Raw genomic sequence first — 26,211 nt, forward strand, 5'->3', positions numbered from 1 at the left:
CCTGGATAGCACAACCCTGAGAGAGAGCGGCAGAGACAGGGGCACTGCGGGGGACTGGAGTGGGGGGTACTGGACGGCGGGGTTGGGGGGAGGATTTGAGAAGGGAGGACTAAGGGGAGAGGTGGGACATAGCGGGATAGAGAGGAGGGGGTAGGATTGAGGGAGACGCTGGGGGGTGGTGGGGGGAGGACTGAGGGAGGAGAGGGAGACGGTGGTGGGGGGGAGGGAGACGGTGGTGGGGGGAGGGAGACGGTGGTGGGGGGAGGGAGGGAGGGGAGGGAGTGGGGGGGGAGGGAGGGAGGGGAGGGAGTTGGGGGGGGAGGGAGGGTAGGGAGATGGTGGGGGGGGAGGGGGGAGGGAGGGAGACGGTGGGGGGAGGGAGGGAGGGGAGGGAGACGGTGGGGGGGGAGGGGAGGGAGACGGTGGGGGAGGGAGACGGGGGGGGGAGGAGGGAGGGGAGGGAGACGGGGGGGGAGGAGGGAGGGGAGGGAGACGGGGGGGGAGGAGGGAGGGGAGGGAGACGGTGGGGGGGGGGTGGAGGGAGACGGGGGGGGGGAGGGAGGGAGGGGAGGGAGACGGGGGGGGAGGGAGGGAGGGGAGGGAGACGGTGGGGGGGGGAGGGAGACGGTGGGGGGGGGAGGGAGACTGTGGGGGGGGAGGGGAGGGAGACGGTGGGGGGGGGAGGGGAGGGAGACGGTGGGGGGGGGGGAGGGGAGGGAGACGGGGGGGGAGGGAGGGAGGGGAGGGAGACGGTGGGGGGGGGGGAGGGAGACGGTGGGGGGGGGAGGGAGACGGTGGGGGGGGGGGGGAGGGAGACGGTGGGGGGGGAGGGGAGGGAGACGGTGGGGGGGGAGGGGAGGAGGGGAGGGAGACGGTGTGGGGGGGAGGGGAGGGAGACGGTGGGGGGGGAGGGGAGGGAGACGGTGGGGGGGGAGGGAGGGGAGGGAGACGGTGGGGGGGGAGGGAGGGGAGGGAGACGGTGGGGGGGGAGGGAGACGGTGGGGGTGGAGGGGGGGGGGGGAGATGGTGGGGGGGGAGGGGAGGAGGGGAGGGAGACGGTGTGGGGGGGAGGGGAGGGAGACGGTGGGGGGGGAGGGAGGGGAGGGAGACGGTGGGGGGGGAGGGAGGGGAGGGAGACGGTGGGGGGGGAGGGAGGGGAGGGAGACGGTGGGGGGGGGAGGGAGGGGAGGGAGACGGTGGGGGGGGAGGGAGACGGGGGGGGTGGAGGGGGGGGAGGGAGACGGTGGGGGTGGAGGGAGGGGAGGGAGACGGTGGGGGTGGAGGGAGGGGAAGGAGACGGTGGGGGGGGAGGGAGGGAGGGAGGGAGTCGGTGGGGGGGAGGGAGACGGTGGGGGGGGAGGGAGACGGTGGGGGAGGGAGGGGAGCGGAGTGGGGGGGATGGAGGGGAGGGAGACGGTGGGAGGGGAGGGAGACGGTGGGGGGAAGGAGGGAGGAGAGGGAGACGGGGGGGTAGGGAGGACTGAGGGAGACGGGGGGGGTGGAGGACTGAGGGAGACGGGGGGGGAGGACTGAGGGAGACGGGGGGTGGAGGAAGACTGGGGGAGGAGGAGGGGAGGACTGAGGGAGAAGGGGTGGGGGGAGGACTGGGGGTGGAGGAAGGGAGGACTGAGGGAGGAGGACTGAGGGAGGAGGGGGGGTGGGGGGAGGACTGGGGGAGGTGGGGGAGGACTGAGGGAGGAGAGGGGGGGTGGGTGGAGGACTGGGGGAGGACTGAGGGAGACTGGGTGGGGAGAGGAGGACTGTGTGGGGGAAGAGGACCGAGGAGGGGGGTGGAAAAGAGGACCGGGGGGGGGGGGACCGAGAGGGGGTGGGTGGGGGAAGAGGACCGAGGGGGGAGGGGGGGAAAGAGGACTGAGGGGGGAGGGAGGGTGGGGGAAGAGGACCGAGGAGGGGGGGAATAGAGGTCTGGGGGGATGCGACGACCGAGGAAGACGGGGAGACGTCGACCAAGGGAGAGGGGGGGCGGGGGCGGGCGACGACCGAGGGGGACGACGACCGAGGGAGGGGGTGGGTGGGGACCGAGGTGGTGGGGGGGGGGTGGGCGACGACCGAGGGAAGAGGTTGGGGGGGGTGGGGGTGCGACGCCGAGTGGGGGGGTGGGGGGTGTGTGACCGAGGGAGAGGGGGGGGGCGACGCCGAGGGTGGGGGGCGATGACTGAGGGTGATGTGAGGAGGGTAGGGGATAGACGTGGGGACACTGAGGGGGCGACGGGGGGGACTGAGGGGGAGATGGGGGGAGACTGGGGACTGAGGGGGAGGGGAGACGGGGACTGAGTGGGGGAGTCAGGGACAGACATGAGGACTGATGGGAGACGGGGACTGAAGGAGGGAGACTGGGTCTAAGGGGGGAGGCGGGAGGCAGGGGCACTACGTGGGGGAGGTGGAACAGACAGGAGCACTGAAGAGGGGATGGGAGATGGGGACTGAAGTGGGGGACGGGAGAGATAGTCACTGAAGCGGGGAGACGGGGTCTAAGGATGGAGGACTGGGGTTGAGACTGGGGACTGGCAGGGGTGAGGAGAGGACTGAGGGTGCACGAGTGAGGGGATGAGTAGGTGAAGGGTCAGGAGCGTGGGAATGAGGGGACAGGGGTGCGGGAATGCGGAAGGACTCAGGCAGGAGTATGGGAATGAGGAAGCGAGGGGTCAGGAGTGGGGTGATGGGGGAGTGGCTGGAGCGGGGGATTTGAGGGGGAGAAGGGGCAGGAGTGTGGGGATCAGGAAGGGCGAGGGGGCAGGAGTGTGGGGATCAGGAAGGGCGAGGGGGCAGGAGTGTGGGGATCAGGAAGGGCGAGGGGGCAGGAGTGTGGGGATCAGGAAGGGCGAGGGGGCAGGAGTGTGGGGATCAGGAAGGGCGAGGGGGCAGGAGTGTGGGGATCAGGAAGGGCGAGGGGGCAGGAGTGTGGGGATCAGGAAGGGCGAGGGGGCAGGAGTGTGGGGATCAGGACGGGCGAGGGGGCAGGAGTGTGGGCATCAGGACGGGTGAGGGGGCAGGAGTGTGGGCAGGAAGGGCGTGGGGCAGGAGTGGGCATCAGGAAGAGCTAGGGGGCAGGAGTGGGCATCAGGAAGGGCGATGGGGTGAGTGAGGAGGTGGTAAGGGGGCAGGAGTGGGGCATGACTTGGGACTGAGGGGGCAGGAGTGGGGCATGACTTGGGACTGAGGGGGCAGGAGTGGAAGCAGATGGGGAGGGACTGACGGGGCAGGAGTGGAGGCAGATCGGGAGGGACTGAGGGGCAGGAGTGGGGGCACATGGGGAGGGACTGAGTGGGGATTAGGGGGCAGGAGTGGGGAGGGTGAGGAGGTGGTGAGGTGGGAGGAGGGGCATGAGTGGGGGATGAGGAGGGGTGAGGAGTAGGGGTTGAGGAGGGCATGAGGTGGAAGGAGTAGGGGGATGAAGGGCAGGAGTGGGGGATGAGATGGGGTGTGGGGCAGGAGTGGGGGATGAGGAGGGGTGAGGGCAGGAGTGGGTGTCGAGGAGGGGTGAGGGGCAGGAGTGGGGGGGGGGCGACGCTGAGGCGGGGGGGGGGGGTTGTGTGACCGAGGGAGGGGGGGGGCGTTGACTGAGGGTGAGGGGGAGACGGGGGTGGGGAGGGGAATGAAGTGGGGGGGGGGGGGGGGGATAGACGTGGGGACACTGAGGGGGCGACGGGGGGTACTGAGGGGGAGATGGGGGGACAGTGAGGGGGGGAGACCGGGGACTGAGTGGGGGGGAGACGGGGGTACTGAGTGGGGGAGTCAGGGACAGACATGAGGTCGTCGCCCCCCCCCCCCCCCCCCCCCCCCCCCCCCCTTGGTCGACGTCTCCCCGTCTTCCTCGGTCGCCGCATCCCCCTAGACCTGCATGAGGTGGCAGGAGTGGGGGGTGAGGAGGGACTGGGGAGTGAGGACAGGTGAGGGAGCGAGTGGGGTGGTAAGGGGTCAGGGGTGCTGGGAATGAGGGCAGTGAAGGGGCAGGAGTGGGGAGCGAGGTGCGGTGAGGAGGCAAGTGGGGGGGGTGAGGGGGCAGGAGTGCAGGGGATGAGGAGGGCGGGAGGTGGCAGGAGTGGGGGTGGTGGCGAATGAGTAAGGAAGGTAGGAGAATAGTTTGCATGTTCATGTTTTGACCTGAACAGGCTGTTGCAGCATCACCTCACTTACTGCTCAGCTTGCTGTCTTTGTAAATTCCACTGATCTACAAACTTCATTCTTAAACAAATTCATCAATTTGATCTGTTTAGGGAGAGAATAGGAATTTATTTTGAGGACAGTGGGTGTATTGAGTGGTCAGTTGCATAAATCCTCATGCTTTGGTAATGCATGGAGTTTGTTATTGTGTAGGTTGATGTTTTTGCTTGAGGTATCATCTGGAAGGCAATGAAATTGGAAGCCTTTTCATATAGTGAAGTGATTGTTGAATGTGCTGTCTATACCCGTAAGGATTCTATAGTCAGAAAACTCTTGTGTTTATAAGTTGTTGTTACTTTAAGCAGCATGCATCTGGAGCCATTTGTTATAGAAATAATCAGATTTTTCGGTAGGTGTTCCCTTTAGTAGCAGTAATGCTGCTGACCACCTTCCACCTTTTTTACTCCGAGGTTCTGCTTGCAGGGCTGCCAACTATCTCACTTCCTGTGACCTTGTGCATTCCAGGCATATCTGTTGCTTTTTTATGTTTCAGAAGATTGTAAAAGAACAGCTGTCCTGATCATATTCATGCTCTCTCATCTGGCTGCAATCCAGGCCCACTGGGTCACTGCTGCAGTTTTCAATTTTACTGCTGAAACATGTAGAGGAAGTGAGAGACTTAGTGTTACATAAACATAGTTCCTTACAAGTGTAGGCAGATAAAGTCATAAACAGGTATAGGGTACTGAGAATAGAGGTTAAATTTATTCAAGGTTAGGCATGGAGCACTTTGTCAGTGATGGGCATCTAATTATAAAAAGGGCATTAACACCATGCAGAGCATATAGTGTAGTTTCACAATGATAGTCTTGTGATAGTGAGATTATTTCTATCAGAACAGAGATGACTTGGATTAATGATAGGTCTTGAAAATTATGAAGAGGTTTGAAGGGGTGATTGTTGAGGGGGTTATCAGTTCAAGTTTTTTACTTAGTGAAGAGAGAACTTTGGAGAAATTTTGTTGTTGGAGTTTGGAATGGATAAGGTAGTGACTGTTGCATCTTTTTAATGGAAGAATAGATATATGTTTGAAGCAGAGGAAGTACAGAACTGTGGAAGCAGAGTAGGGCTTTAAGTTGCTCTAGTGATGAACAAGTACAAACTTGGTGGGCTGAATGGCTTTGTATTCTGTAAATCCATATGGTAAACTTATGTTTGCTCATATGCAAGGAGCAACTTTCAAAAAAACTTTTTGATCTGCTTGCAGGGCTGCACAGCTTCAGTACCTTTGACACATTGATTTCAGGAGCATCGTATCATAACGGTTGACTTTCGTTTATCATAAATCTTAAGATTTCACATTTAACAAAACTAAAAAAAAATTGACGACAGATGGGGATTTAAACCCTTTGAACTAAAGGTACATCAAGGGGAAATCTCAGTTGTGCTATTGAATGTGATAAGGAAATACTTGACACCCTTCCCCTGAGGTGGTACTCTACTTGCTAAGCAAAATCCAACTTCCTACATATGAACATACAAATTGGGAGCAGGAGTAGGCCATTTGACCCCTTGGATCTGCTCTGGCATTCAATAAGATCATGGCTGATCTGATTGTTGCCTCAACTTCACATTCTGCCTACTCTCGATAACCTTTTTAACTCCTCAGTTAGTCAAGAATCTCATTTACCTCTGCCTTAAAAATTGACCCTGTGTCCGCCACTTTGGGGAAGAGAGTTCCAAAGATTCATGACCCTCCGAGAAATAAATTCTCCTCATCTGTCTTAAATAGGAGACCCCCTATTTTTAAACTGTGTCCCCTAGTTCTAGTCTCTGCCACAAAGTGAAACATCCTTTCAGCATCCTCCCTGTTACATCTCCTCAGGATCTTATATATTTCAATAAGATCACCTCTCAATCTTCTAAACTCCAGTGGATGCAGGTCAACCTTTCCTTGTAAAATAATCCCCATCGCAGGTATCAGTAGAGTACTGCTTTCGTATAAGAAGTGCTGGGGCTGGAGAGGCACAGCTACTAGTGTGGACAACATACAGCTGTACACCATTCAAAACCAATGCACTTATTTCAGAAAGCCCTAGTGTGACAACACACTTTGAGGACATTAGGCAAAGAAAGTAACAAATTTGTAATTATTCTGCTTTTGGTCATCCTGGAAATTTTGGGAAGGTTACACAAAATTTATTTAAAACGAATGAGAAAGGTTTGGCTCTTTAAGTTATTTGGGTTTTGTTACTTTAAGAGTCTTGAATTCCAATTTTAAGACTCATTTGCCATGTCACAAGACTTTTAACGTCCCCAGTCTTCCTGAGGTACCCAGCATCACAGATGCCAGTCTTCTGCCGATTCAATTCATTCCATGTGACATCAAGAAACGACTGACGGCACTGGATACTGCAAAGGCTATAGACCCTGACAACATTCCACAAATAGGACTTAAGACTTGTGCTCCAGAACTAGTTGCCCCCCTAGCCAAGCTGTTCCAGTACAGCTACAACACTGGCATCTATTGGATGATATGGAAAATTGTCCAGGTATGTCCTGTATACAAACAGCAGGACAAATCCAACCCAGCCAATTACCGTCCCATAAGTTTACTCTTGATCATCAGCAAAGTGATGGAAGGTGTTGTCGAAACTACTACTAAGTGGCACTTACTCAGAAATAACCTGCTCAGGGCCACTCAGCTCCTGACCTCATTACAGCCTTGGTCCAAACACGGACAAAGAGTTGAACTCGAGGTGAGCTGAGAGTGACTGCCCTTGGCCTCAAAGTAGCATTTGACCCGAGTGTGGCATCAAGGATCCCTAGCAAAATTGGAGTCAATGGGAATTGGGGGAAAACTCTCCACTGGTTGGTCATACCTAGTACAAAGAAAGATGGTTGTGGTTGTTGGAGGTCAATCATCCCAGTCCCAGGACACCACTGCAGGAGTTCCTCAGGGTAGTGTCTTAGGCCCAACCATCTTCAGCTGCTTCATCAATGACCTTCCTTCCATCATAAGGTCAGAAGTGGGGATGTTTGCTGATTATTGCAGTGTTCAGCACCATTCACAATGACTCAAATACTGAAGCAGTCCATGTCCAAATGCAGCAAGACCTGGACAACATTCAGGCTTGGGCTGATAAATGGCAAGTTACATTCGCACCACACAAGTGCCAAGCAATGACCATCTCCAACAAGAGAAAATCTAACCGTCTGCCCATAACTTTCAAAGGCATTTCCACTGCTGAGTTCTCCACTATCAACATTTGGATGTTACCATTGACCAGAAACTGAACTGGACCAGCCATATAAATACTGTGGCTACAAGAGCAGGTCAGAGATTGGGAATTCTGTGGCAAGTAACTCACCTCCTGACTCCATAAAGTCTGTCCACTATCTACAAGGCACCAGTCAGGACTGTGATGGAATACTCTCCACTTGCCTGGATGAGTGCAGCTCCAATAAGTCAAGAAGCTCGACACCATCCAGGGCAAAGCAACTCGCTTGATTGGCACCCCGTCCGGCACCTTAAACATTCTCACCCTCCACCACCAACGCACAGTGGCAGCAGTGTGTACCATCTACAAAATGCACTGCAGCAACTCGTCAAGGCTTCTTAGCACCCTCCAAACCGTGACGTCTGCCACCTAGAAGGACAAGGGCAGCAGATGCATGGGAACACCACTAGCTGGACGTTCCCCTCCAAGCCATATACGATCCTGACTAGGAACAATATCGCCGTTCCTTCACTGTCGTTGGGTCAGAATCCTGGAACTCCCTCCGTAACAGCACTGAGTTTACAGACCTATACCACATGGAATACAGTCGTTCAAGAAGACGGCTCACCACCACCTTCTCAAGGGCAATTAAGGAGGGGCAGTAAATGGTGGTCTAGCTAACGATGACTGCATCCTGTGAAAGAATTTTTAAAAAGTTCTTATTTAACAGTTGCCAATGAGGAGATATGAACACAAGGCACTGAGGTCAATGCATGTACAAACTTCATGTTCTTGAGCCTGACTTCTGTGTATAAACATAGTTACATATAAACAGAAGAAAATTGACTCTAGTGGAGTACTGCAGCTTTGAATTACTCCCAGTTACTTAACATTCAATACCTAGTTGATGCCCCTTTTAGAGAAAAATGTGTGATCCTTCCTGTCATGGGTTCCCATGTATTTTACCTTTTAGAATGTTGTTGTCTTGGTTTAAATCTCCATTTGGCATTACTTGTGGTAATATATTGGTGGCGTAAAATTGTGATTTTTACTGGTGAAAGAAATAAAAATGAAAATACATCCCATATTTCTTTTATCCCAGAATCCAAGTATCATCTATATTAGATCAAATATTGTTTTACCTTGTCAGCGATGCCCACATCCCATGAAAGAAGAAAAAAACCACCTCCCTTGCGTAAAGGAGATCAAAACTGTACCAGACTCCAGGTGTTGTTTTACCAAAACTATATAATTACAGTAAGACTTCCTTTCTCTTGTACTCCAAACCCTTTCATAAAAGCTAACATACAATTTGCTTTCTTCATTGCTTGCTGTACCTGCATGTTAACTTCCTGTGATTCCAGGCCATCCAGGTTCCTCTGAATTCCAACATTTTCCAGTCTCAATTTAAAAAAAATTCTACTTTGCTATTTTTCCTACCAAAATGGGTGACTTCACACTTCTCAACATTAAGTTCCATCTGCCATGTTCATGCCCACTCACTTAACCTACATATCTCCCTTTGCAGCCTCTTTGCATTCTCCTCACACTTTGCTTTCTTCCTAACTTTATATCTCCAACAAATGTTGATGCATTACACTTGATCCTTTCATCTATGTCATATATTGTAAATAGTTGAGGCCCAAGCACTGATCCTTGCGGTACCCCACTAGTAACAGCTTATCAACCGGAAGGTGACTTGATTATTCCTATTTGGTTTTCTGTCCATTTATCAACCTGCAATCCATGTTATTACCTCCAATCCCACAGCCTCTAATTTTTCACAAGCCTCTTGTATGGCACCTTATCAAAATGTTTTCTGAAAATCCAAATACGCAAACTATATCTACTGGTTCCCTCTTATCCACCTTACTAGTTTCAACTTCAGAAAAAGTCTAAATAGATTTGTCAAACATAATTCCCCTTTCATAAATCTGTGTTGACTCTGCCCAACCATATGATTTTCTAAGGGCCTTGTCGTCACATCTCTAAGATATTCTAACATTTTCCCTACGCCTGATGTCAGGCTACTTACTGGCTTATTGTTCCCTGTTTTCTCTGTCCCTCCTTTCTTGAACAGCAGGGTTATGCTAGCTACCTTCCAGTCTACGCGGACTGTAGTGTGTTCTAGAGAATTCTAGATGCCCAAAACTAATGCACCCACTATCTCTGTAGCCACCATTTTTAAAATCCTAGGATGTAAATCATCAGGTACAGAGGATTTGTCAGCTTATAACCCCATTAATTTCTCTATTTACTGATGCTAAATTTTTAAGTTCCTCATTCTCTCTAGACCCTTGCTTTCACTCTATATATGGAACATTTTTGCCTTCTACCATGATGACAGAGTATTTATTTAATGTCACTTCCACTTCTGTATTCCCCCATTTATAATTACCCATCTCTGCCTCTAAGGGAGCCACATTTATTTTAGCCAATCTCTTCCTTCTTATGTACCTACAGAAGCTTTTACAAACCACTTTTCTGTCTCTTGCTAGCTTGCACTCATTTTATTTTCTCTTTCTTGGTCATCCTGCTGAATTCTAAAATCCTTCCAATCCCTAGGTTTACAACTCTTGGCAACATTATAAGCCATCCCTTTAACATAATACTATCTTTAACTTCTTATTAGCCATGGTTGGAACATTTTTTTTGTGGGTTTTTTTTGCTGAAGGGAATGTGTATTTGTTGCAAATTGAGTTAATTCTTTAAATATTTGCCATTGCTTATCTACCATTCTGTCTTCTAATCTATTTTCCCAATCTCCCTCAGCCAACTCATCCCTCAAACCTATGTAAGTTTGCTTTGTTCAGATTTAAGACCCTAGTCATTCTGAAACTCAGTAGGAAATACTATTATGTTATTACTTTCCCCGAGAGACTCCTTTAATATAAGGTTATTAATTAACCCTGTCTCACTACACAATACTAGATCTCAAATAGCTTGTTTCGTAGTAGGTTCCATGGCATACTGATCTAGAAAATTATCCTGACTGCATTTCACAAACTCATCTTCTGCACTGTTACTCAGGTTTGCTCAGTCTATGCAGTAACTCCCCATGATTACTGTATTATCGTTGTTACACATTTTAAATTTCCTGATTTTTACTCTGACACTATAATTGTTTAGCAGGCTTATAAACTACTCTCACCATTCTTTTCTACCTTTTATTGTTTCTTAGCTTTAATGAAATTGATTTGATTTCTTGATTTTGAGCTGAGGTCCTTCCTCTTTAAGGCTTTTATCCTATCCTTTATTATCAGAGCTACTCCCCTCCTCCTTTTCCATTTTGCCCATGTCTTCTAAAAGCCAAGAACGCTGGAATATTTCATGTCCAACTTTGTTCACTCTAACTACGCCTCCATAATGGCAATTCGATTTACCCAATTAATTTTTATCTGCTATTAATTTCTGCTTTTGCTATGAATGCTTTGCACATTCAGATACTACCTTTAGCTTTAACTTTTTATTTTTCCCTGATGTTACCTTAGTCATTAATGCACTATTACCTTTATTAAGCCCTTTGTCCTTTCCTGACCCACTCTGTTTATTTTTACCCAATCGATATTCTGCTCTTTGGTCTTGACATTTTTCTTAGTATATTTGAATTTATGATATCCTGAATCCTCCCAACCACCCCCCATTCATTAATTTAAAATCCTACCTACCACCCTAGTTATCAATTCACCAGGACACTGATCCCACTGGAGCCCATCCATATCCCCAATGTAGGTGCCAGTGCCCCACAAATTGAAACCCTTGCTTCCCACGCCACTCTTCCAGTGAAGCATTTCACTTTCTAACCTGTTTATTCCAGTGTCAATTTCCAAGTGGCTCAGGAACAATCCAGAGATTGCGAGGTTCTGTGTTTTGATTTCAACTCCAGCTTCTCAAACTCCCTCAGCAGATCTTCATTCCTAGTTATACCTATGTCATTGGTTCTTACATGGGCCACAATCACTGGATCCTTCCCCTCCCACTCCAAGTTCTTCTCCAGCTGCGAGAAGATGTCTTGAACACTGGTACCGCTGGGCATACAACACAACCTTGGGAACTCCCAGTCACAGATGCAAAGGACCTTCTCTATTCCTTGGACCATACTGTTGCATATCACTACCACAATCCTTTCCTGGTCATTTTTCTCTGCGAACTTTTTCCTCATCCACAAAGGCAGCAAGAATTCCCTATCTTTTGGATAAGGGCAAAAGTCAAGGATCCACCAGTTGGTGTGCCCTTGCCTGCCTGACTCTGTCACACACTCCTATCTCTGACCACTAAACAGACCTGCACTACTACCTAACCTAAGGGATGTGACTGCCTCCTTTCTCAAAATGTCCAGATAATTCGCTCCCTCCCTGATACATCTCAATTTTTGCAATGACCAACAAACTCTGAGCTGAAGTTTCCTAAGTTGCAGGCAGTCGCTACTGATGTGGTTGCTCAGGATCTCAATGATGTCCATCAACTTCCATATGTTGCAGTTCTGACACCATCTTTTCTGCCATCTCTATCTAATCTTATACATTTAATTAGTTTTTATTCACGTTTTAGTTTAATTAACTATTAGTTTATCTAGTTTGTTACTGATGAGGTACTAGTTATGTTTTCCCAGTTCTTACCTTTGCCCTGGGTTAAAGAGTAAAAATAAACATACTCACTGGCCAATCAACTACTTCCTCTCCTGTGACATTGCTCCCTGATGACTTTTGGTGTCTCTCTCTGCTCCTCCTTTTATCCCTGCTGCTCTTGGTCACTGGTCCTGCTCCAAGCCTCTGCTCTTTTTGATCCCACTGCTCTCAGTCACTGTTCCTGCTCTTGCTATGGCCTTGGGTCTCCCCTCCTGCTCATTTAGACTTGGTCTTGGAGAGGGGGCAGTGCTGATTCACCAGAACGATATGGATTCAGTTGTGAAGACAGGTTGTACAGACTAAGCTTATATTCCCTTGAGTATAGACAATTAAGGGGTGATCTAAATGAGGTGGTTAGTATGATTGAAGGAGACTATTTGCTCTTGTGGGAGAGTCCAGAGCAAGTGAAAATTAGAACTAGGCTGTTTAGAGGTGATGCCAAGAAGCACTTCTTCACACAAAGGGTTGCGGAAATCTGGAACTCCTTCCCCAACGTCCACCCAACCCTGAAAAAATTGAAACTTAAGGCGGGAGATCAATTGAAATTTTCAGAACGGTGAGGCTGAGTTTTTTTGTTAGCTGGGTAGATGGCGTTGAGATACAGACCAGCCATGCTCTAATTAAATGGCGGCGGGACAAGCTCGAGGGACTTAATGGCCTACTTCCCTTCCTAACATTTGGGTGATTGGATTCTGTAGTTCTGTTCTTTGTAATTGGGCTCACTGGCTAATGACAACAAAATAAATCAGATTCAGTTATATGGGATTCAATCACCTGGGAGTTTTAGTGGTATTTGGGGGTTTGTATTGTGATTCAGTGCCTTTTCTTTGAAAGCTGCTGATTTAATGGCCTTTATTGTGACATGATGCTCTAAGTGGTCAACATTGCTGTATCTTATTCCAAAATCATCTTGTTATAGTATTACAGTATTATAAAATCTGTAATTACAGAAGGAAAAGCTTATGGCCTACAGTGTTGCTGTGAAAAATGTATTTTTTTAAGAGGAGTTAACTGAGCAAGCCATCATTAATTTACAAACTTCCAAATGCTGACCGTCCAAAACAGCAAGTGATCCCAACTCTAGGAAATAGTTGAGCAGTAAACACCCATGTGCACGTGCTAAGCTGAAGGACAAGACCATGTGAGTGTTGCAGTGAGCTATCTACATTCTTTTTTCCCCAGTGCAAAATATAGGAATTAACCTTTTTGCTGCACAAGTCAATTGCAGTTGCTATATCTGAAAAAGGAAAGTATTTTATACTGCCCGGAATATAGGTATATAGGTTCCAAACTCCAGAATTTGTTGGAGTTGGGCGTAATATGGTGAATAGCAGACTGTTGGCCCTGTTCTCAAGCAATGAGATTTAAGGGTTGAGAAAGGAACAGATGAACAATGGAGAAGGAAATAGGGTGAACTAGAATCAAATCAGGTATAGGAAAAGAGGAAACGAAGATTGTAATAAGAGACGGATAGAAAAAGTAAGAAAATTAAAATATTTAATACCTGTAAGACAGACTCTCAAGTGTCATTGTTCCTTTTCTGTGTTGGAGAGGTTGAATGGTGTTACAGGAATACAAATCTCATCATTAAAAGCTTACTTGCATGGTTAAGTACCAGCCCTAACTTTGGTAATTTTATTGGCAATTAATGTGCAAATGCAGCAAATTATTGATCCTCATGAGCTTCTGTTTTTGTGAGGCTACTGGCAGAGTGGCACAAATTGCCCAGCAAGCTATCTTACTTGCCCCACAAATCACTGGACCGTTTACATGTTAATAACGGTGTGTTTTTGGCAGCAGATTTTGGCCTATAATTTTAGTTGAAGATGTGAATTTGCTGTTTGCTTTTTGTTTGCCAGTAGCCTGTGGTGCTTGATGCTTAGCATAAAACTGTTTAAATATACCGTTGTACCTTGCTTTCCTTTTATTAAAATAAAAGCTTAACCTTTTGAAAAAAAAACAGCAGAATAACATATTGCTCCTGGTAACTTGAAGTGGAAGATTGGTTATAACATTGGTTCTCAAATATATTTGGTTGAAAGACCCCTTTTCAAATAGATTAATAATCTTGAACCTTCCCATATCTAAATTATAATACTATATAGCACTCAATACAAAAGTGCTCCATGTAAGGTGTTTCAGTAATGTTTTTTAAGAAAACAGGTATTTATTTAAGGATATCAGTGAGATGGGTGTGCTTCTCATTTCAGTCTGTCTGCTCTTGATGTGAAGTTTGACAATGACATCTGTAAATGCTTGACAGGTACTTTATTCAATCAATGTTCTCCAATGATTGGTCTCTCGCCAATCAGCAAAAGGGTGGGATAATTTTATTGATTTTTAAAAAGACAATTATTTGAGTTTGTCTATTACATTGATTAAAAATCAATTATAGACAAATGCACTGCAGAATTGTTTCCATTAGTTAAAACCTAAACCCAGTTTTTGAAGTACAATTCCAGTTATTCCTCTCCACATGGGATCCAAGGCAATTTGGCAAATTGGATCCAGAATTGGCTGAGTGGCAGGAAGCAGAGGGTGATGGTGAAGGGGTGTTTTTGTTACTGGATGCCTGTGTCCATTGGGGTTCCATGGGGATTGGTGTTGGGTCCCTTGCTGTTTGTGGTATATGTAAACGATTTAGAGTTGAATGTAGGAGGGTTGATCAGTAAGTTTGCAGATGACACGAAAATTGGTGGGGTGGTAATAGTGAGGAGGATAGCCTTAGATTACAGGGATATAGACGGGCTGGTCAGATGGGCTGATCAGTAGCAAATGGAATTTAATCCGGATAAGTGTGAGGTGATGCACTTGGGCAGGACAAACAAGGCACGGGAATACACAATGAATGGTAGGACCTTGGGAAGCACTGAGGATCAGCGGGACCTTGGTGTGCATGTCCACCGGTCCCTTAAGGTAGCGGGACAGGTAGATAAGGTGGTTAAGGAGGCATATGGGATACTTGCCTTTATTAGCCAAGGCATAGAATATAAGAGCAAGGAGGTTATACTGGAACTGTATAAAACGCTGGTTAGGCCACAGCTAGAGTATTGCGTGCAGTTCTGGAATCCACATTATAGGAAGGATGTGATTGCACTAGAGGGTGCAGAGGAGATTTACCAGGATGTTGCCTGGGTTGGAGAGTTTTAGTTATGAGGAGAGATTGGATAAACTGGGGTTATTGTCCCCGGAGCAGAGGAGATTGAGGGGGGACATGATTGAGGTGTATACAATTATGAAGGGCATAGATAGGGTACACAGGAAGGAACTTTTCCCCTTGGGGGAAGGATCAATAACCAGGGGGCATAGATTTAAGGTAAGGGGCAGGAGGTTTAGAGGGGATGTGAGGAAGAATTTTTTCACCCAGAGGGTGGTGGGAACCTGGAACTCACTGCCTGAAAGGGTGGTGGAGGCAGATACCCTCATAACATTCAAGAAGTATTTGGATGTGCACTTGCGATGCCATGGCATACAAGGCTATGGGCCTAGTGCTGGAAAATGGGATTAGAATAGTTATGTACTTGTTTGACCAGCGCAGACTCAATGGGCTGAAGGGCCTTTTTCTGTGCTGTAGACCTCTATACTCTGTGACACAATCTGCATGTTAAGATGACGTATGATTGATGTGTCGACAAACCGGTAAAGGGCGAATTTCTGTTCCTGTGTGAAACTTTCCAACCAATCTGTGAGAAGAGAGGCAAAGTTTTTTTTTCAGTGTTAGGCACCTTTATTTAACTTCAATGGAAGCTACAGTGATTTTGCTGTGTAGGTGATGTTGAGGTTGATTGGTGGGGAAGGTCATCATTAGTGTTTGCAACATACAATTTATCATTATCGAGCAGTCTGCAGTTAGAAACAATTTTGAGTGTGTTTCACTTGAAATTTGTGGCAGAGGTGGTTTAGTCCATGGTCTCCAGTTTGAGAAGCACAGGGTTATAACATGGTTGTGTGATGGAGTACCTCAGTTGGTTTATAACGCGAACACTAGACATTTTCTTGTTTGTTGAACATAAGTTTCAGAAAATGTTAAGCTTCTTTCATGGTTCGGAATTTTATTTGAACCCCTGCACTATAGTCCCTGGTGATAAATAGACTCTAGCCTTGTATGGTTTTTAAGGTATAAATGCTTGCAATTATACCATGCTTACACTCCTGTATCTAGAAATCCTGTCATGTTACCTTAGTAATTTATAACTTTTTGGGTTATTCACATTTTGATTTCACATTATCCTCTGTTTCTTAATAATTGAACACAGTATGGAAGATTGGCAAGTTGGAACATAGATCTATAAACCAAACTCGAATAAACTACTAACTACACCTAACAGAAGTTTGTAAAATGTCTCTTATTAACTTGTTCTATTTCTCTTATAGCCAGGGTTAAAAATTTGGAATCAGCCTAGCTGCATGGAGTACTGTTGCCTCATATATTTACTGTAGCACTCTGGTTATTCACATTTCCAATGAGTTTTACTGTATTTGGCAAGATGAAGATCAGGAAGGGTTGGGATGCAGAGTAAAGTAACTATTTTTGTCATTCTGTAAATATCATTCTGGGATGAAAATTAGACAGACCAGGTACAGAGTAAAACTTCCTCAACTTTGTCTTCTGGTTTATTTGAGTTATCCTCCAATTTGTTGATTGGGTTATACTGAATTGTGGGCTTATGTTTGGTACCAACACATTTTACTGTGATCCTTGAGAATCAAATGGAGGGAGACATCCATTAATCACGTCACTCAATTCAATATAACTTCTGATTTCTGAAGTTGTTCAAAAACATTTGTTTCATGTGCCAAATTTCATCCCCAAAGGTTTCTCAGTTGAGACCAGCTAACTTAGCATCGATATGGATTAAATGGTAGCAGCATCGGAACAGGAGTAGGCCACTTAGCCCCTCAAGCTGGTTCTGCCGTTCAGTGAGATCATGGCTGATTTGTGACCAAACTCCAGATCGATCGCTCATTATAGCTCATCTCACTAGATAAACTTGCTTAATTCTGTGGGAGCTAGTTCCTTCAATTTAAAATGCTGCAGGAAACCTTAATAACTTATGGCTAAATAAAGCTTCAAGTGCATTTCCTTTAGATTGCTATGATAAGAACAAAGAAGAAACATCTCAATTTCAATGACTTTTATGATTTTTCAGAAACATCTCCTTAGTAATGTGCTCCCTTGAATGTATATAAGAAAACTTTTGATTTTTTTTTCTAGAGGTCTGAGTGGAATAAAAACATTGTCTATCTAGTTATTAGGACTACATTAAATCTTTGCGTAACATGGAAGAAAAGTTTACTGGCTAAAGGTTCACATGAGGATAGCTATTGTGGTAAATCAAAACAAATCATACTTGTATAATAGGAGTACTCTTCAAAGGCTTGTTTCATAGGTAAAATGAAAGTAAGTTTATTGTGTAAGTATTTTCTTTGCATAATTACCAAAATTGACAAAATAAAATATCCCCCATTACAGAGCAACATATTTACATTTTTAAAAAGAAATGTTAATATTGTGCCACTTTTGGACACATTCTAGCATTCTTCTTGTTGGACTACTCCAGTGACCTCGGTCATGGTGAATGTCAGGAGTTGTCTGAGAAACAGCAAGAAGGTGTGACTTCAAACCTGCCTGATAGCTGTTCCATAGCAGTTGACCTCCTGAAAGTGCACTAATGCTTGTTTTGCATGATGCATGGAGTATCAGTAATTCAAATAGGTTTGAGATTTATGGCAAATATGTTTTGATTTGTGATCAGAGAAATTCTCTCAATGATGTTTGACTATGCAATCGAATGAGAGCTGATTGGCTTCTGAGAAGGAACTTAGTGCTGATACAGAAATAATCCTTTGCAAATGAACTGGTATTACGTGCATGCACGTGGTACTAGATTGGCACCGCATTGTATAAATATTAAAAGTCTGCAGTTAAGTTTGGTTGATAATTCCCCATTTCCATTGAGAATTGTGCTATCTCTTTCTATACTGCAAAGCTTTCTTGATAGCTGTAGTGTAACCCATTTAAATTTTTCTTAAAATAACATGTCATTTTATATTTTTAACTTGTTTTCCCTACACTTCCCTTTGAAGATTCACTATTCTTCTGAAAAAATGGTTATGTTTGTTTTGTTCCTCTTGTTTCAGAAAAGATAGCTGAATTCAACCAGTGTTGAACCTACACGCAAAGCTGAACTCAACCAGTGTTGAACCTACAAGGCAACGTGTTGAGGTCAGAATAACCAAATTCGATCAGTGTGTTGAACCTACATGCAAAACTGTTGAGGTCAAACGGTTAAGATGCCTATATTTTTATGTCTGTTCCTGGGGATAGCATTTCTCCACAATGCTGTTTGATTTAGACATCCAGGCAGTGTAGACACTATTCTATAGAAGCATCTCTTGTGATGTCAGATGCTGTAGCCTCATCTTGTACCTTATTTCTATCTTGAAAGAGTGCATTACTGCCATTGGCACCTTGGGTTCTCCTTTGTCTGTGTCTTTCCAGTTGGAGATGCTAAGGATTTTTGATAGAACAGAAAAGTATTTGTTGTTGAGGTCAGTTGAACATGCCCATTCCAATCTGTACTACTGCTGAGCCTTGTCTGTTCAAGTGATCAGACATTTTCCAGAGTATTAGCTGTGGCAAGCAGACTTTCTTATTATTTTTTCTTCTGAACAGTTGGAGTTATTGCCTCTGCAGTTACCTACATTTCCTTGCCTATTGTGGAACTATACTTCCAATAGATCCATACTCATAATGGGTAGAGATGATAAATAGCCTATCTCTTTTCAATAAGGGCTTGATGCTTATAAATTGTCATTAATTTAACTTTGTGTTCTTAGAATCTTCTAAATACAGCAATTAGTGCAAATCAAAGCAGTCACTAATGATGATGCTGTTGTTGGCACTGGGGTATGCAGTAATAGAACATGGATTTCCAGCCCCAGGATCGTAGTTTCCATTAATGGATTTGCTGCATTGATCTCAGCACTGTTCGCTCGAATGGTGCATTTTCAGTGTTCATATGTAGGAGCACATTTAACAGAATGCCCCTGGCAGTGTTCCCTCATTTTTTTGCTGCTTTGACCTGGAGTTTAGTTCACCTTGGTTCACCCTATACTAGAAGGCCTTGTACTCTAGGAGCCTTAATGCATCAACAGTGCCACTTCCCAAAAATGCATCCTGAGCTGATTTAGACTTTGGATTTTGATGCAGTTGACTAGACTGTATCCTTTTTGTTTCACCTGAAGCTGGTCAGCAGCAATAACAACTGAAGGGGAGTATTTGGTTTACATTCTACAACACAGGCATCTGCCTGACAATGTGGAAAATTTCCCAGTTATGTCCTTTCACAAAAAGCAGGACAATTCCAGTCTGGCCAATTGCTGCCCCATCAGTCTACTCTCAGTCCTCAGCAAAGTGATAAAATATGTTGTCGACAATGCTATCATGTGGCACATACACAGTAATACCTTGCCCGTTGATTCTGGCTTGGGTTCCACCAGGGCCACTGAGCTCCTGACCACGTTACAGCCTTGGTCCAAAGATGGACAAAAGATCTGAACTCAAGAGGTGAGAGTGACTGCCCTTGACATCAAAGCAGCATTTGACTGAGTGTGGCATCAGGGAGCCCTAGCTAAATTGAAGTCAATGGGAATAGGGAGGAAAACTCTCACTGGTTAGAGTCATACTTAGCACAAAGAAAAATGGTTGTGCTTGTTGGAGGTCAGTCATTTCAGTCCCAGGACATCACTGCAGGAGTTCCTCAGGGTAGTGTCCTAGGCCCAACCAGCTTCAGTTGCTTCATCAACGATCTTCCTTCCATCACAAGGTCAGAAGTGAGGATGTTCGCTGATGATTGCCCAGTGTTCAGCACCATTCATGACTCCTCAGATACTGAAGCAGTCCATGTCCAAATGCAGCAAGACCCAGACAATATCCAGGCTTGGGCTGACAAGTGGCAAGTAACATTGGCGCCACACAAGTGCCAGGCAATGACTATCTCCAACAAGTGAAAATCTGATCATCGCCCCTTGACATTCGATGGCATTACCATCGCTAAATTCCCCCACTATCAACATCCGGAGGGTTATCATTCACCAGAAACTGAACTGGATCAGCCATATAAATACTGTGGCTACAACAGCAGGTCAGAGGCTAGGAATTCTGCAGTGAATAACTCACCACCTGACTCCCCAAATCTTGCCCACCATCTACGCGGCACAAGGCAGGAGTGTGATGAAATACTTGCCTGGATGGGTGCAGCTCCAAAAACATTCACAAAGCTTGACACCATCCAGGACAAAGTAGACTGCTTGATTGGCACCTCATCTACCAACTTAACATTCACTTCGCCCCACTGTCCAAGCACAGTGGCAGCAGTATGTCCATCTAGCAGATGCACTGCAGCAACTCATCAAGGCTCCTTCAACAACAGCTTCCAAACCTGCGATATCTACCACTTAGAAGGACAAGAACGGCAGATGTGTGGGAACACCACCATTTGCAATTTCCCCTTCAAGCCACTCACCATCCTGACTTGAAAATATATCTGGGTCAAAATCCTGGAACTCCCTCCCTAACAGCACTGGGGGTGTACCTACACTACACCACATGGACTGCAGCAGTTCAAGAAGGGAGCTCCCCATCACTTTCTCAAGGATAAATAGGGATAGGCAACAAATGCTGGCCTTGCCAGTGATACCCATATGCTGAGAAAGAATACAAAAATACTTCATGTTAAAACTGCAAGAGTCTCTTCATTAAGTTTTAATAGTCCATTAAACTAGAAAATATAACAATCATAATTGTTTTTCTTTATTTGAATCCTGCCTTTATTTTTCCACCTGTCCATGATGTTGGAGGACTTTTGTCCTTCACTTTAGTTTTGCTTTGTGAATGAATACAAATTAAGAGGAACAGTGAACCTTTGGGAAGGTGTATCTATTTCAATTTCAGAATGGCATAGTTTGGTACAAACACTCGTCAGTCTCCTTCTGCACTTCATTGCTCAGGCTCTGCTGTCCTGTAAAATGTAAAAGCATGTGAAGTTTGAAATTTACAACTGCTTGCAACTGCAGAACAGTCAGCAAAACCTTCATGGGAGAAATCACTTTGGCAAGCTTCTTAATCCTTAGTTTTAGAATGGATGTTTTGGCACTGTCTCGGTTAAACTTGTTTCTTACAGATATGTGAAGCTGGGTAGTGAATGAGAATAGGAAATTGGTATTTATTGTATAGACCTTTTTATTCAGTACGTGTGATGGTGATTCAGTGTCAAAAAATAGGAAAAGGTTATTGCTTAGAAATTAAAACATGAAAACGTTGGCTCAATCAGTCCGTGTTGGTGTTCACCCTACTTAAGTAAACAGTCCAAATTTACTCACCCAATTTTCTTTCATTCACCTATCAGCTTAATCTTGGACGTTAATGGTTACTGCTTCAACAATAATCCTGGAAATAAATTCCACAACCTCAACTCTGAAGAACTTTCTCCTGCTTGCTATTCTAAATCTCATGCATTTGGTTGTGTATTGAAGAATGATCCCTTATTCTTGACTTCCCAATTGCTAGATCAGAGCCCCAGGTCAAAAGAAAATGCTGTCTTTATTCCCATAACTTTTTCCACTTTTGTTAATTTGGTTGTGCTGAACTAGAGTACACTTGTGTGCAGATTTACTCTTACACACTTTCCGTTCTTTTCTTGAAGGCAGTGACTCAGTGTTATGATTGCAGCCGCTGAGTTTTCTAGTACTGCGCCCAGCAGTTAAATTTAGAATGGGTTTCTAGATGGGGCATGGTGGTCAGTGATAGAAACTCTGCAGTTGCAGGACAACAGGCTGAATCATTTCTTTGCAAGCCCCCCTTCCAACGTATGCATACTTACAGTGGCCACTGGGTAATGAATAGGAGCTGTGGTCTCCAACGCGTATTACCCCTCCAGTCGTCTGAGGAAGCGTAAGATAATTGTAAGGTTGCTGAGATTTAACACTAAGATAAAAGCAAAAAACTGTGGATGCTGGAAATCCAAAACAAAAACAAAAATAAAAATACCTGAAAAAACTCAGCAGGTCTGACAGCATCTGCGGAGAGGAACACAGTTAACGTTTCGAGTCCATATGACACTTCAACAGAACTAAGGAAAACTAGAAGAGAGGTGAAATATAAGCTGGTTTAAGGGGGGTGGGACAAGCAGAGCTGGATAGAGGGCCAGTGATAGGTGGAGATTGCCAAAAGATGTCATAGACAAAAGGACAAAGAGGTTTTGACGGTGGTGATATTAGCTAAGAAATCTGCTAATAGGTGACATTAAGGGTAGAAAGCAGGACGAGCAAGGTACAGATAGCCCTAGTGGGGGTGGGGTGGGGGGAAGGGATCGAAATAGGCTAAAAGGTAGAGATAAAACAATGGATAGAAATGCATTTAAAAATAATGGAAATAGGTGGGAAAAGAAAAATCTATATAAATTATTGGAAAAAAGGGGGATCGGAAAGGGGATGGAGGAGAGAGTTCATGATCTAAAGTTGTTGAACTCAATATTCAGTCCGGAAGGCTATAAAGTGCCTAGTCGGAAGATGAGGTGCTGTTCCTCCAGTTTGTGTTGAGCTTCACTGGAACATTGCAGCAGGCCAAGGACGGACATGTGGGCATGAGAGCAGGGTGGAGTGTTGAAATAGCAAGCGACAGGGAGGTCTGGGTCACGCTTGCGGACAGACCGAAGGTGTTCCGCAAAGCGGTCACCCAGTCTGCGTTTGGTCTCTCCAATGTAGAGGAAACTGCATTGGGAGCAGCGAATGCAGTAGACTAAATTGAGGGAAGTGCAAGTGAAATGCTGCTTCACTTGAAAGGAGTGTTTGGGCCCTTGGACGGTGAGGAGAGGGGAGGTAAAGGGGCAGATTTTGCACCTTCTGTGGTTGCATGGGAAGGTGCCGTGGGAGGGGGTTGAGGTGTAGGGGGTGATGGAGGAGTGGACCAGGGTGCCCCGGAGGGCACGATCCCTGCAGAATGCCGCCGGGGGGGTGAAGGAAAGATGTGTTTAGAGGTGGCATCATGCTGGAGTTGCTGGAAATGGCGGAGGATGATCCTTTGAATGCGGAGGCTGGTGGGATGATAAGTGAGGATGAGGGGGACCCTATCATGGCTCTGGGAGGGAGAGGAAGGTGTGAGGGCGGATGCGCGGGAGATGGGCCGGACACGGTTGAGGGCCCTGTCAACCACCGTGGGTGGAAAACCTCGGTTAAGGAAGAAGGAAGACATGTCAGAGGAACTGTTTTTGAAAGTGGCATCATCAGAACAGATGCGACAGAGGCGAAGGAACTGAGAGAATGGGATGGAGTCCTTACAGGAAGCAGGGTATGAGGACCTGTAGTCAAGGTAGCTGTGGGAGTTGGTAGGCTTGTAATAAATATTGGTGGACAGTCTATCACCAGAAATTGAGACAGAGAGGTCAAGGAAGGGAAGGGAAGTGTCAGAGATGGACCATGTGAAAATGATGGAGGGGTGGAAATTGGAAGCAAAATTAATAAATTTTTCCAAGTCCAGGCGAGAGCATGAAGCAGCACCGAAGCAGTCATCGATGTACCGGAGAAAGGATTGTGGGAGGGGGCCGAAGTAGGACTGGAACAAGGAATGTTCCACATACCCCATAAAGAGATAGGCATGAGAGCCTGGACTTAGGTTTGTTTTCTCAGAAATATTTCAATACAGTTTCATGAAATTGGTAAAACTTTTGGCTCGTCTGAGGCTGAAGAATCAGGCATGTGCCAGGGCTAAATGTTAACAATTATATCAATGCAGATTGGATTTAATTGCTATGGACTAAACCACCAGTTGAAACAATTTTTGAAGAGGAATTGTTGCTAGTCTATAGGGGGGCAAAGTTAGCTACTTTTGTCTGAATTGCTGTTCATTTTGGAGTCTATGGCTTGGGGTGAATGCATGTTTTTCTTGGCCTTCAAACACAAATGGTTCTATACTTTACTTGACCTAATTGAAGTACACATATAATTTGAAGTTTTGTGACAACCTGTAATGTCATCTTACCGTCAGGTGTAATTATTTAATATTTAAATATCTTTGTCTATTAAACAGTACTTGTGCATGTAGATTCAAATGTTTCCTTCTCGTCATTTTAAAATCCTTGCATGTGCTTTCAGACTACCTTCCCATCTGCCAATGAGTTAAATTAACATTTCAAATAACTTTCATACACACCTCTGTGAAACATTGAGTTCCATTTAATGGTGACCATGTTCCATCCATTTGTCCAACCCCAGTCTGTAAGAAGTGATGTGCTGTGGCTACAGCTTAAATCCAGTGAAGTTTTTTATAAGCTCTTTCCATCAGTAATATTAGCTTCTATTTCTACTGTTTTAATTCCTTTTTTATACTTAAATTTTCATACATGTTTGCCATATCACATCAGTTGAATAAAAGAGAAAACAAGGGGAATTATATTAGCTTTAACACAATTTGCGGTGTACAAAGTGTAACAAGTTTTGTGTATGACAAAACAATACAATTTCTTTTAGAAATAAAAAAAAATCTCTATTTTCAGTTCATTCTGCTTATTTGAGTTCCTGCTTTTTTGTTTCATTTTCTATTTCCTTTTTATTTTTTCACTGACTTTGACCCTGTAAGAATTATTGGGGTACAGTTCAATGTGTGACTGTTCCCTTCAGGTATGTTCCTTAATTTTCCACTATTTACATGGGAAGTTTGATGCTGAGTGCAAGCGTGTTGACAGGCTGTGAAAGCTGCACCTGCTTGACATCTTATGTAAATCCATTGACCCAATAGGAATCTCTCGCAATGCTTGAACTATTCTTAAATGATATGTAGAAGCTGCTTGATCACTACAGAATTTTCTGCCTAAGAACAGGAGATAAGGTCTTTGTCTGCCTCTGCCCCAGGAAGTTGGTAAATAGTTGATGAAAACTCCTGTTTTCCACTTAGGGCCAGCTCAAAAGATCATAGGTTTGGGAATATGTTGCATTGTTGCCATCTGGGGTGGGGAGGATGTGTAGATTGATTGAAACAAGGGACAGAAAAACGGGGGGTGGAAATGACATGGAGAATTGCCCCAAGAGCAGATGCTTCTGGAAAAGCTTGATTAACTCAATGGCTTCTGACTGCCAAACATTGGATTATTTACTTCTGCTAGTCCTACAATCCCACATAAAGTGGTTAATCCGACTGCTAAATCAGTGGTAGGCTTCCATTATTCAACTTTTATGTTATCCTGGTTTACAGTCTTTGTTTTGCCATATTCTAGTAAAGAAAATTTGCTGTTTGAATATAAATCTAGTGAAAATGTTGAACCCTGTTAGAGGAACTTAGGAATGCACTGCAATTAATATCTGAAATATGTCATGCTTTTTATCTGTGCAGGAGTCCGAGTGGATGTCTTCATGGATATTGTTGATATATTTAATCCCTTGATAGCCACCGACCACTTGGATGACAGTCTGATTTTAGAGCCAGACTTAGAAAGTGAAGTTTGTGATTGTGGCACAGAACCAGACATCCTGGGAGGTTCTTTAAGAAACATGCTGAGTGACAAAGATCCTATGCTAGGATCTGCTAGTGCACAGTTCAGCCTGCCCTTTTCAGATAATGAAGATGGCAACTTTCAGCTAACTTGCTCAACAGGTAGGTCTAACTTACTTTTTGGCTGCGGTGCCTGCAAAAGCCATGTGGGCTGATGTAGCCATTTAGTATTTGTATGAATGGGTGGACAGGGTTTCCTCCCACTTCCCCCTCTCCCCTTCCCCCAAGCCTTCCTTTTCACAATGCCACTTGCACAAAGTCAGAATCTCTGAAGGCAGCTCTGAGTTTTCAAGGGATTATTTAACCGATTTTGCATTGGGAAAAATCTGCTTTTATTATGGCGAGATTTTAAAAAAGTAAATTAGCATTGATGCATGCAAGATTAGGGAACTCCTGTTATAGCCAGCAGGTATGTTGGGAGAACTTGGTGAATTATTGTTTTGTTGACATATTGATGTTTATTTCCAATTTTGTGTTGTTTGTCCTTGAAGCATAGAATTATTCAGCTTTTATGTTATCCATTCGGCTCATCATGTCTGTGCTGCCTCTCCTAAGGGCTAATTCATGTACTGCCACTCCCCCACCCTCTCCCCATATCCCTGCACATTCCTCCTTTTCAAATATTTAGAAAATTCAGAATCTGTGGAAGAATTTACAGCCCAGAAAGAGGCCACTGTGCGCTTTGTGTTTG

The 26,211-nt window shown here is 45.5% G+C and overlaps 1 protein-coding gene across 4 annotated transcripts in view; it reads left to right on the forward strand.

Annotated features, from left to right (window-relative positions):
- phf3 (PHD finger protein 3) overlaps window positions 1-26,211 on the forward strand; it is a 154,193-nt gene that overhangs the window by 752 nt on the left and 127,230 nt on the right. Inside the window, exons 2-3 of one of the 4 annotated variants that reach the window (XM_078541839.1) lie at window positions 18,116-18,200; window positions 25,362-25,622. The exons of 1 other annotated variant lie outside the window; for it this stretch is intronic. In XM_078541839.1, coding sequence (XP_078397965.1) covers window positions 25,382-25,622 — 241 coding nt within the window. In that variant the 5' untranslated portion in view covers window positions 18,116-18,200; window positions 25,362-25,381. The remainder of the gene's footprint in view (window positions 1-18,115; window positions 18,201-25,361; window positions 25,623-26,211) is intronic. 2 more of the 4 variants (XM_078541841.1, XM_078541840.1) reach the window with 2 other exon arrangements.

This window comes from Cetorhinus maximus, chromosome 5, assembly GCF_964194155.1.
Source record: "Cetorhinus maximus chromosome 5, sCetMax3.hap1.1, whole genome shotgun sequence".
Lineage (NCBI taxonomy): Eukaryota > Metazoa > Chordata > Chondrichthyes > Lamniformes > Cetorhinidae > Cetorhinus > Cetorhinus maximus.